The sequence below is a fragment of the Mesocricetus auratus genome, unplaced genomic scaffold, assembly GCF_017639785.1.
Source record: "Mesocricetus auratus isolate SY011 unplaced genomic scaffold, BCM_Maur_2.0 Super-Scaffold_100010, whole genome shotgun sequence".
Taxonomy (NCBI): domain Eukaryota; kingdom Metazoa; phylum Chordata; class Mammalia; order Rodentia; family Cricetidae; genus Mesocricetus; species Mesocricetus auratus.
The window spans coordinates 66,290,767-66,303,177 of NW_024429194.1; the positions used below are offsets into that span (position 1 = coordinate 66,290,767).

Sequence of the window (12,411 nt, forward strand, 5' to 3'; positions counted from 1 at the left end):
TGTTAGGTCCCCTAACAGTTGTGAGCAGCCATGTGGTTGCTGGGAATTGAATCCGGGTTCTCTGGAAGAGCAGCCAGTGCTCCTAACAGCTCAACCATCTATCTCTCCAGCCCTCACAGCAATATTTTTTTTTCCGAGACAGGGTTTCTCTGTATTGCTTTGGAAGTTGTCTGGAACTTGCTCTGTAGACCAGGCTGGCCTCGAACTCACAGAGATCTGTCTGCCTCTACCTCCGGAGTGCTGGAATTAAATGCGTGCTCCACAACACCCAACCTTCACAGTAATTATTTTTTAATTACTTTATTTTATTTTATTTTGGTTTTTACGAGACAGCGTTTCTCTGTATTGTTTTGGAGGCTGTCGGTCCAGCCCAGCCTCGAACTCACAGAGATCCGCCTGCCTCTGCCTCCCGAGTGCTGGGATTAAAGGCTTGCGCCACCACCGCCGGACTAATTATTTTATTTTTTTAAAGATTTATTTATTTATTACATATACATGCCAGAAGAGGGCACCAGATTGAATTATAGATGGTTGTGAGCCACCGTGTGGTTGCTGGGAATTGAACTCAGGACCTCTGGTAGAGCAGTCAGTGCGCATAACCTCTGAGCCATCTCTTCAGTCCCCACAGTAATCATTTTAACCATACTTACAAATGGGACATTTCCCCTCCATTCCACCAAGACGTTGTAACTTCTCCAGGGTTACATATACTGCTCTTATGATCACTTATTTTTTATTTTCTACGCTAGAGTTTTACTATGTCCTCACAGATGGCGGCCTCTCTCCTGGGCGCCCTGGTGTTGTCCCTTTGCAGTTCCCTTTGCAGTCTGCAAGCACGGTGACTGGGTGCCCACATAGGGCCACCAGGGCGCGCTCGCAGCTAGGCGCGAGGCCAGTGGGCGGGAGGCTCTGTGATTGGGAGGCGCGGCTGTCAGTTAGCCGCGGGAGGGGCTGTGGGCGGGAGGCGTGGCCTGCATGAATAAGGCGCGCTTCAGCGCGTCGAGCGCTTTGCCGCCGCCCGCCGGACTGCGAGGCGCCCCCTGAGGGGCGGAGGAATCGGGCCTGGGGAGCGGGCGCCGAGGGAGGGAGGAGCCTGGTCGGAGCGGCAGAGGGCCCTGGCAAGGAGGTGGAGGGCTGAGGCCCGGAGGAGGCCCCGCCGCGATGGGCAACCTGGAGAGCACAGAGGGCAGCCCGGGCGAGCCGCCCTCCGTCCCCCTGCTGCTGCCGCCGGGCAAGACGCCGATGCCTGAGCCGTGCGAGCTGGAGGAGAGATTTGCCCTAGTGCTGGTGAGACTCGCGCTGCTGCCTTCCCGCCGTTCCCCCCCCGCTGGGTCCCGGGGTCCCGCCCACCCCCGCAGCCCAGTCAACCCCTGACCCCACCAGCAGCGCTCGCGCGGGAGCTCGGAGCTGCCCGTCGGGGGTCGGGGAGGAGGGCTCCCCATGCCCCGGGACCTGCCCGCGGTCCAGACTCCTCCCCACTTCCTCAGACTTCCCTGTCCGCTGCCGGAATTCCATTCCCGGGACCTCGCTGGTGGGGCGATTTGGGAAGCTGTTGGGTCCCAAGCCCAAAACAGGCTTTTCCTCCGGTGTGAGAGTGGGCCTCGCGGCCAGACCAAGATGTTTGGGGCTGGGGGCGACGACGGAGAAGGGACTGGCTGCTCTGGGGTGTGTGTGTGGTGGAATAAGGAGTGATGCCATTCTATTATTTCAGAACCGCATCCTGCAAGGTTAGAGTGGGTTTGTCTGGGCTGAACGTGTGGATAAGCCATTTGACTAGGCAGTTTTTTTTCCCCCAGTTGAAACAATACACAAACCATTCCGCCTGATTTGCCCCCTCCTTCGTTTCATGTTAAGAAGCCTTGGTGACTGGTTTGTATTCCTTTGCCTGTGGTTCTTTGTAGTCCTGTGGTTTCAAAAGGGGATGGTCTGTAAAGATGCACTTTCAGAGCCGACTTTGGGGTTGTCCTTTGCTCTGGAACTTGGGTACTGATGTGAGTGGCTTTCTGACTAGAGGTTCATACCAGGTGCCACTGAGATGAAGCTGAACCGTATGTTGAAGCTAAGCTAAACGTGAAGCTTTAGAGAAAGCAACTTGAACATCTGCTAAGAGAGAAATCTGAAAACTTGGGGAAACAGCCCTCAGTTCCCCCAAAGAACTCTTAGTAATAATTCTGGTGTACTGTTGGTATGGCCCGAAGGGCTGACTCTGCCGGTGAGGAGGGATAAGTCGTAGACTTAGCAGCCTTCTTGGATTTCATCTGCCTTGGAAGAGGGAGATTAGATCTGTTGGCAGCTGTGGAGCTGTCTAGAGATCCGAGCCTGACATCACTCACTGGCACCAACTTGGATGCAAAGAGAGTCCAGGATGTTCTAAAGGGTTGTTCCGAGGGAAGCAGCAAGGATCCCAGCTATGGTACTTGTTTCAAATCAGGGCACACCTAGAGGGGATCAATCAGGGACTTCAGCTGCCCCTGGGAAGAAGCAAGTCAGTGTGCTTGCACCCCTGTGATGTATCTCCACCATATAGATAGAGAGGCCTTGGTTGAAGGCACTGGCTTGGGTTAGGACTCCTGGGATCAATGTCCTGAGCAAATCATCTCAGAACTCAAGCTCTCCAACCTCTGCTGACTGTCTTTGTGGGTCAGATCATGTGTCTCCACCAGAAAGCCTGGAGTCTGTGGTCTTGACTCAGCACTGATACAACTTCCCCAGCCAGAGTGTTTTTCAGGGGGTTCCTGTAAATACAGTGGGGTTTGGGAAGTCCTCATCTGACAAGAGCAGACATACCCTGTGACTGGGTATATAGCATAGGGTAGCTGCCTTCCTCAGATTCCTTTTAGGGAATAGAAGTGATCTCAGATTTGAGTCACTGTTGAGATAAACTTCAAAGTTAACATTTCCTGGGCATATAGTGTGCACAGCAGACTTACACTTTCATTAAATTTACACAACAGCCTCATGTGGTAAATGCTGTTATTACCCACATTGTAGAGGAAAGTGGGCCTCGGAGGGATTAGATAATAACCTGCTGTCAAGTACCTGATCAGAGACGGAAGAAAACATAGTTAATTCTGACCTTGAAGGTCCATATCCTAAACCAGGATTTCAGTATGTCACCCTTCACCCACCAAATAGCCTTTCCCTAAACCAGGTCAGTTGCCTCGAAGCTGAAAAACTGGGAAAGAAGTTAGCAGAGGAGCAGTTTGCCTCTTTCACACCATCTAGAAAAAGTAGTGTGTGTTGAGCACCTACTCAATGCTGATGCATTTATGTCTGTCTAGTGCTCACAAAGTCGTCAGCTGCAGCTCCTGTTTGCCTTCAAAACAGCGCTGTGGTGAATATTTCCATTTTCCTTAGGATAGAAACTGTAAATTGAACTTGCTGAATTGTAGTTTGTAATTTTTTTTTGTTTCCTAAAAGGTGTGTTTATTACTATCATGTGTGACTATGGGCATGCAGGTGTTACGGCTTGAGTGTAGAAGTCAGAGTCAGTTCTCTCCTCCAACGTGGGTTCCGGTTCCGGGATTCAAACTCAGGTTGTCAGGCCCTGCCCAGCAGGAGATTTTACCTGCTGAGCCATCTTGCCAACCCTATAAATTGCTTTTAAGGTCCTTAGAACATATTTCCAAATTATATTTCAAAAACAATAATGTGGTTTGGAATGGGAGCACATGCCTGTAATCCCTTGTGAGGCTAAGGCAATAGAATAATAAATTCAAGACTTGTCTCAGTTACATAGTGAGACACTGTCTCAAAACCAAATCTTCATCCTCCAAAAAGAAAAAAAAAGTGAGTCCTCCAACTGAGGGAAGAGGATTGGGAATGACTTTTTTCCTCTTGACTATAAAGTAATACGTTTTAATTAAGATTTGGAAATTACTATAGAAGAAAATCATCTGTACTATGGACTAGTAGTTTTTTCCTAGTAATATAACAGTTAAGATAATGCTCCAGATTGTGCTGTAAACTGAGTTTTTTTTTTTAAGCATTTGTAATTTTTTGTTTTGTTTTTCAAGACAGGGTTTCTCTGTGTAGCCCTGGCTGTCCTGAACTCACTGTGTAGACCAGGATGGCCTCGAACTCCGCCTGTGTCTGCCTCACGAGTGCCGGGATTAAAGTGGTGACACCATGCCACCACTGCCCAGCACACACTCTGTAATTTTCAAAGTGTTCTTGGTGTCACGGCTTTATGGTTACATACTACTCCACACTAGAGTATTTTGTTACTATGTTATCTTGTAATTTTTTTAACCTCTAATTTGCTTTGTGATGGATTTCCTAAGCCCAAATATTTGAATATTTGTCTTTATCTTTGATTATTGCCTTAGATAAATTTCTAGAAGTGGTATTATGGGGCCAAAGGATAAATGCTTTTTTGAGGCCATAGAGACCTATGCTTTTTTTTTTTTTTCTTCAAGACAGGGTTTCAGTGCAGCTTCGAACTCACAGAGATGCACCTGCCTCTGCCTCCTGAGTACTGGGATCAAAGGTGTGTGTCACCACTGCCCAGTGAGACCTATATAGTTTTTAAACATTGATTTTGGTGCGACCCTGTTTGTGCTGTGGTGTATCTGTGGTTGCTTTTCTCATTGCACTGTGTGGGCTTCCAGTATGGAACCCAGGTCAATAGACCCTGAAGCAAGGACCTCAACCCACCCAGCTTTCTCAGTCCCCAAGACCTAGACCTTCTGTTAACTGTATCAGTGACTTTCTGTCCACTCTAGTAACTTAGTATCTCATTCTCCCTCCCTTTCCTCCTTCCTTCCTTTCTTCCCCCCTTCTCCCACAGTAGTTGGGATCTAACCCAAAACCTCCTTCATTCCAGACAATGACCCTATTTATTGATTTGTTAGTTTGTTTTCTGAGACAGGGCCTCTCTACATAGCGCCCACAGTCCTGAACTCACTCTGTAGACCAGCCTGGCTTCTGACTCACGGAGGTCCACCCGCCTGTGCCTCCCGAGCACGGGGATAAAAGGCATGTGCCACAATGCCAACCTCTTTTTCTTTATAAGTCACTTCTGGATGGTTTTGATTTTTAGGAACTTTGTTTCTTTGATTAATACAAAGTGTTACCTTGTTTTACTTTGCCTTTTTCTGAATATTTTGTTGTGTTTTGTCTACCTTTTGTTTGTCTTTTGTTCTTTGTTGGGAATTTATTCTAAATCCATATGTCTATGCAATAAACATATGTTTTCTACAGTTTTACATTATAAATCTTTTTCACCCATAAAAGAGCATAAATTGCCGGGCAGTGGTGGCTCACACCTTTAATCCCAGCACATGGGAGGCAGAGGCAGGCGGATCTCTGAGTTTGAGACCAGCCTGGTCTACAAGAGCTAGTTCCAGGACAGCCTCCAAAGCCACAGAGAAACTCTGCCTGAACCCCCTTCTCCCCCAAAAAAGGAACATAAATAACTGTCCTGTAAGGACAAATACCAAGGAGTTCTTGAATTGCTCCCTGCTCCTTGTGCTCTGCACCTTCTCTGGAACCAGAAGCCTCTAGTGCTGGGCTTGTTGGGTCTGTGTGTCCCACAGCTGTGGCAGTCCGGGTGGCAGTCACACACGCTGCCTCTGAGAGAACAGCTGCCACACTTAGTGAGAACAGGAACAGGCCTCGGTGGAAAGAACTGGTCTTCAGTGAAGTGCAAAAAGAAGCCGAGGTGGAGAGGAAATGAAACCGCAGATCTTTCCCCCAGGCTTCTAGGGAAGGCTAGTCAAGGTCTACCCTGTGGTCATGACCAAGGTATTTGCCCCCAGCTGACCGTGTGAACCCGTAGGACACCAGTGCTGTCTGCCTGCAGTCAGCGTGTTGCCTGGACTGCCAGGCATGTGGCTTCCCTTTTGGGGAGACATTTCTCCTGTGTTTAGTTGCACTGCAGCAGTGTCAGGGAGGGCTGGGGCTTCATTCTGGCTTAGGAATACTTTGGAAAAAGAGAAAGACCTTTTCCTTTGAAGATGGAAAAGGTGCTGTGGTGACTTAGCCTCCCTTCCCTTGTTCCCTCTGGGCAAGAGACTTCAGGACTCACTCTGTGAATAGATGTAGATAGAACAGGGTTTTAAGGTTCTCCGTGAGGAAATGGGGTAGGCAGGAGGTTCTAGAGTGGAGCTGAAATGGGTAGCTCGAATCCTTGAGTTTTCTCTGCTTCCCTTCTACCTGGGAGAGCAGACCCCCTAAGACTGATGCATTCCTCCTGGTGCCTTTGCCTCCCCCTCTCCTGGCTGCTGGTGTCTCCAGAGTTTGCCTCATACTGCTCTCCTTTCCCTGTTCTCTTCTAGGTTCTTCTGTCACCTTACAGCACAGGTGTGGCTTGGGAGTTTGTGTGTTGGGTAGGAAAAGAGCTAGAGAAGATTTGGCATGTGTAGGAGCAGAGTTTCTTCGATCCTGAGATATGCTAATCTGTGTAGGCTCAGTTTGCCGGGTTCTTTGTGACACTGAAAAGTATTGTAAATGACTTTGGGAATCATAAGGGACTCGCTAAGTTCTTTACATGGCAGGGTTTAGGCTCTCCTGTACTAGTGGGGTTTAATTCTTGTCTCCATCTCTTCTCTGTTTTTTAAAATCGCCTCTGATATTCCTCTAGGGCTAGAGTTGCAGCCTGTCCGTTTTGCCACGGGGTCCCTAGTACACAGTAACAAGAAAGACATGTACATCCGTTTTCCTTTTCTTCAGTTCAGAATGGAGACATCCTTCAGTTCCCAACCCTTTTCTGAGTGAGAGCTGGGCTTGTGCCTGGGATTTGGTTATTTTAAGAGATGGTTATTCTGTTTTAAGGACTACTTAGACTTCAGAGTTTAGCTGTTTTTTTTCCTTCCAATTTCCTTGTAGGGAACTGGAGAATCAGTCACTCTGTATAGTCCCTATTTTCCATGAAACCATTAAAAAAGTGCCCCTGACCCCCTACAGAGGAAATGGCTGGTGGAGATTTGCTAGCTCAGACTTGGTTTTAAAGGAAGGCTGTTAGTTTTATAATCAGGAGACTTAGGTTCTGATTTTCATCTTAAGGGCTGTGGACAAATCTTATAACTTAAAAATGTTAATTACATTTCTAGACATTTATTTGTGTTTGCATATATATGTTGACATATGTGTGCCACAATGTGGGTCTGGAGGACCAAGGACATCTGGTGAGGGTCTGTTCTCCTTGTATCATGTGGGTCCCAGGAATTGAACTCAGGTTGTCAGCCTTGGTGGTGAGTGTTCTGACTGTTCACCATCTCACCATCCCAAATCCCGGAACTTTTCTGAGACACTTTTGTTCTTTATGACATGAGTGAGGATAACTTCTTACTCCACAGTGTTTTAAGAGTATTCCTGGATCCTAACATGATTTCCCATGGAGGGAAGGGTTGTCCTATGTTAGAGTTTTAGGGAGCAAGTGAGGATATTTAGGTTATTACACTAACTGCTGCTGTGTTTAGTTCACAAGTCCAGGGATGTTAAACATCCATGGTGAATGGGTATGACTCCCACACTTGCTTATTTGTCCCAAAACTTGGGAGGCTAGCCTGGGCTACAAAGGGAGATTTTGTATTTTTAAAACTTTTATTTTAAAGGAATAAAAGTAAAGATAGAGTCATAGCTTATGAACTTATACCTTAGAAAAGAAGTAGACCTTTTTATTATCCCTGTCTACAGGGAAGTGCCCCGTTCTTCTGATACAGTAGGCTCTATCCTAAAATCTATCAAAGACTTTGGCATATGCATGCTGTCTTTTCCCTCTGGTCAGTCCATTAGACCAGTGTATTTTTTATTTTATTTTATTTTTTTAGTTGGGAATGTTTTTATTAAGAAATACTTTTGTATGGCTAGGATAGAGTTAAAATAGGATCTTTTTTTGTTGTTTGTTTTGTTTTGTTTTTCAAGACAGGGTTTCAGCCAGGTGGTGGTGGCGCATGCCTTTAATCCCGGCACTGGGGAGGCAGAGGCAGGCGGATCTCTGTGAGTTCAAAGCTAGCCTGGTCTTAAGAGCTAGTTCCAGGACAGCCTCCAAAGCCACAGAGAAACCCTGTCTCAAAAAACCAAAAAAAAAAAAAAAAAAAAAAAAAAGACAGGGTTTCTCTGTGGCTTTGGAGCCTGTCCTGGAACTTGTGCTGTAGACCAGGCTGACCTTGAACTCACAGAGATCCGACTGCCTCTGCTTCCTGAATGCTGGGATTAAAGATGTGCGCCACCACCACTCAGCAAGACAGGATCTTTTGTATCTCAGGCTAGCTTAGAACTCCTGATCCTCTGACTTCTGCTTCCCTAGTGCTAGGAATACAAGCAAGTGGTGCCCTTCCTAGCTGAATTTGCAAGTAAATTTGATAGTGCCTCATTTTTGAATAACACATCCCTTTGAAAATCTGTTCAAACCCATGGACTCCCTCAAGCACATGTTGCATATATGTGGTGTTTTGAGGGGCTTTGGTCCTATCTTTGGATCTACCAGGAAAGTCCTGGCTTTGATAGTCAAAGAGTAGAAAAGGATAGAGGGTGAGGAAACTCTTAATGCTGACAGTGATCTGAGTGTGTGGTAGGAGGGAACCCTCGTTAATCAGACAAAATGATGCTTCTGGTAGTGGCAACAGCAAAGGCATCTTGTTGAAGTTTGGTTGGTCCCCATTCAGAGTGAGGTGTTCAGACCCCTGACATTGGTTTGACTTTGATTAAGGATCTTTGGTAGTGGGGGTCTGGTCTACTCTTTGAGGTAGGGTCCATTTCTTTTCTTTTCTTTTCTTTTTTTTTTTTTTGGTTTTATGAGACAGGGTTTCTCTGTATTGTTTTGGAGGCTGTCGGTCCAGCCTGGCCTCAAACTCACAGAGATCCGCCTGCCTCTGCACCCGGGTCCATTTCCTAAATCCTTGGGAACATCTAGGTGGGAGGAATTACATGAGTTTTGAGAAGTTATGGGGAACAAGTAGCCTCTTTTGTAGTAGGGGGCAAACTTTGCAAGTCTTGCCCTGTGATTGGGGCCACTACCTGTGAGGAACCAGGAGCCCTTTTCCTCTGGCCAGTGTTCTCCCAAGGTGTCAGGTAGAGTTGGCTCCCAGCATGTGTGTAAGAGGACTGGAAAGATCTGTCCTCAGTGGTTGCCTCTCTGTTTTATTCTCGTCCACTTACTGACAACCATCTGACCTGTACCTCTCTCTTTTCTTTTTCCTTTCTTTTTTTTTTTTAATTTTTTCTGAGACAGAGTTGCTCTGTGTAGCCTCAGCTGTCCTACAACTCCCTCTGTAGACTAGGTTGGCCTCAAACTTAGAGACCCACCTGCCTCTGCCTCCTGAGTGCTGAGATTAATGGTATGCATCACCACTGCCCAGCTAAATTGTACCTTTCTTTACTACTTAGACTATTTTAAAATAGGGCTGGAGAGATGGCTCAGGTGTTAAAGTCTAAGTTCACAACAAAAATATAAGAATATTAAATTTATTCATAAAATGTTTTTTGAAGAAAATTTCACATCTTCGTGGGATTTATATTTAAAAAAATTTTGTTCAGAAATGATGGCGCATTAGCCCTTAGGAGGCAGAGGCAGGTAGATCTCTTAATTTGAGGCCAGCCTAGTCTACATAGTGAGTCCCAGGCCAGTCAGGGCTATATTTTTTTCAAGACAGTATTAACTTGTTTTATTTCTGAATAGGCACCCCCATCTTCTTTCAGAAATGCCTGTATGGCAGGTGGATCTTTGTGAGTTTGAGGTGAGCCACAGAGCGAGTGCCAGGATAGGCTCCAAAGCTACACAGAGAAACCCTGTCTTAAAACAGAACAACAAAAAAACAAAAACAGAAATGCTTATATGGTCTGGACTTAACTTGTAGAAGTTATTCGACTGGATGTTGGTGGTGCACACCTTTAATCCCAGCACTCTGGTGGCAGAGGCAGGAGATCTCTGAGTTCGAGACCAGCCTGGTCTACAAGAGCTAGTTCCAGGACAGTCTCCAAACAAATACAAAGAAACCCAGTCTTGAAAAACAAAAACAAACAAAAAAAGAAGTTATTCATATTTGTTGGGAAATATACTGTCCTCGGATAATTTCGCTTAACTTGACAAGAACTCTGTAAGGCAGTTTTTTTACCTGTATTTTACAGGGTGTGAAGGCAAGGCTTCTAGTGCTTAACCAGGGAATGTCTCCATTAAAATGTCACTCAGGCCGGGCTGTGGTGGTGCATGCCTTTAATCCCAGCACTGGGGAGGCAGAGGTAGGCGGATCTCTGTGAGTTGGAGGCTGGGCTGGATCGATAGCCTCCAAAACAATACAGAGAAACCCTGTCTTGTAAAAACCAAAAAAAAAAAAAAAAAAAAAAAAAGTCACTCAGAAAGGCCTTTCTAAAAACATTTTTTAGTCTGACTTTTTGTTGGTGCTAAAAGGACTACTTGAAAAACCGCTTCCAAAATGATGCTTAATCTTTGATTTTCTTTATAGTTTTCAAATCTGTAGAAAATTTTTGGTGAAAATTCGAATAAAATACCAGGCATGGTGGCATCTGTACCTGAAATCCTAGGGTTTGGAAGGCTGAGGCAGGATTGTTGCAGTTTTCATGCTAGTCTGGAGTACAAAGTAAAGACCCTATCTCAAAACAAACCCCACCAAAACAAACTAGTTAATATTCATGACTGTTAATGGTAAATTTGGTGCAGATGTTTTGAAAAGCTTTTGATGTTGGTTGTTTTGAAGTAGAGTCTTATTATATAGCTGTGCCTAGCCTAAGTGTGTGAGCCAGGCTGTCTGTGCGCTCCTGAGCTATCCTCCTACCTCTGTCTGCAGTGTTGCGGGGTGGCACAGGCATGCACTGCTATACCTAACTTTTGGATGGCACATTTTTAGGGTTCTCTCAGTTTGAAATGCATGTTTCTTTCTTTGTTGTTGTTTTGTTTGTTTTCCAGACAGGGTTTCTCTGTGTAGTCCTGACTGTCTTGGAACTTATTCACAGAGATCTGCCTGCCTCTGCCTCCCAAGTTTTGGGACCAAAGGCCCATCCAGAAAGGCATTTTTCTTTTAACTGGGCCATCTGGAGGAGTGTTTCTCTAGAACTGAACTGATTACATGTATGCACAAAGGTCGTGATATTGCTTAATGGTTTGAAAAGTGGGAGCTGGAGAGATGGCTCAGTGGTTAAGAGCACTGGCTACTCTTCCAGAGGACCAGGACAACATGGCAGCTCACAATTTTCTGTAACTCCAGTTCCAGGGGATCTGATGCCTTCACACCAATGCACACAAAATAAAGTATAAGAAAAAAGCAGGGCGGTGGTGGTGAACGCCTTTAATCCCAGCACTCGGGAGGCAGAGGCAGGTAGATCTCTGTGAGTTCAAGGCTGGGCTGGACCGACAGCCTCCAAAACAATACAGAGAAACCAAAAAAAAAAAAAAAAAAAAAAAAAGAGCTAATGGGAGGAAGAGGGAACTGGGATTATTATGTAAAATAAGATCGTTTCTAATTTGAATTAAAAAAAGAAAAAAAGAGCCAATAAAGGTATTAGAAAAAAGAGACAACTTGAATTTTTCATCTACCTTCCTGCCCATCCTATGAGCTATTTTAAATTGTTCTCTTCTTTCTCAGTACACAATCTATATGTAATTCCCACTGGTTTCATCTGCAAAAATGTGTTATTTTCATCATTTTTTTCTTTTCTCTACTGCCACTGTTTCCATTCAAGTCAGTATCGGTCTAGCTTGTATTACAGCCAGGCAACCGTTTTCCTCTTGTCTCTCTCCAGTCTCCATCTGTTCTCCACAAAGGAGCCAAATTTAAAATATTGGTCTTTCTTTCAGAAGATCCTTTGTACAAGCTATACCTGCCTAGGGTGCCTTTTGCCTGAATCTTTAAATGACGCATTTTAGTTTATAACTTAGGGCTTCAGCTTTTAAGTTGCTGCCTACCTCTCAAAAGCCAGCCTTGTTCATTATTTTCCATCTTAGAATCCTGTGCATTCCTTTGTGTTAGTTTTCATTTTGAAATTATTTAATTGCTTATTTATCTTTCTTCCTACATTACCGACTCCCTCAGGGTGGGAACATTACATCTGCTTATCTTTGTACAGCTAAATACCTGGTATAGGTAGATAATCACTTAATGTCTCTGGCTGATGGGAATCTCCAAGATAGAAGTGTGTGTATGCACAAAAATAATAATCTACCAAGGTGGCTCAGACCATAATGCTTTATAGTAGACCACAAAGTACTACTAGACCTAAGAATCACTACAAAACTGTGTTGACCGCTGGAGGGGAGTGAGTAGCTTGAATAAGACTGTAAACATCAGAGTAGATTGACATTCTCAAAAAACATATTTTTATATTATGTATCATTCTTTTAAGGGAAATGGAAGAATAAAAATGGAGTTGGGTGGGGGAACCTCAACTGTGAGTGATAATATTAAAATTTCTCTTACTTTACAGCAGCCAAAAGATGAACAGGAGAAAGAAGGG

At 45.0% G+C, this 12,411-nt stretch overlaps 1 protein-coding gene across 4 annotated transcripts in view; it reads left to right on the plus strand.

Moving 5' to 3' along the window:
- Positions 1-995: 995 nt before the first annotated feature.
- The window catches only part of Fmnl3 (formin like 3), a 54,360-nt gene continuing 42,944 nt past the window's right edge, over positions 996-12,411 (plus strand). For 3 of the 4 annotated variants that reach the window (XM_005067219.4, XM_013111357.3, XM_021225540.2), the window contains exon 1: positions 997-1,287. In XM_005067219.4, the coding sequence (XP_005067276.1) occupies positions 1,162-1,287 (126 nt within the window). In that variant the 5' untranslated portion in view covers positions 997-1,161. Of the gene's footprint in view, positions 1,288-12,411 lie in introns of all 4 variants that reach the window. The other variant, XM_021225539.2, reaches the window with a different exon arrangement.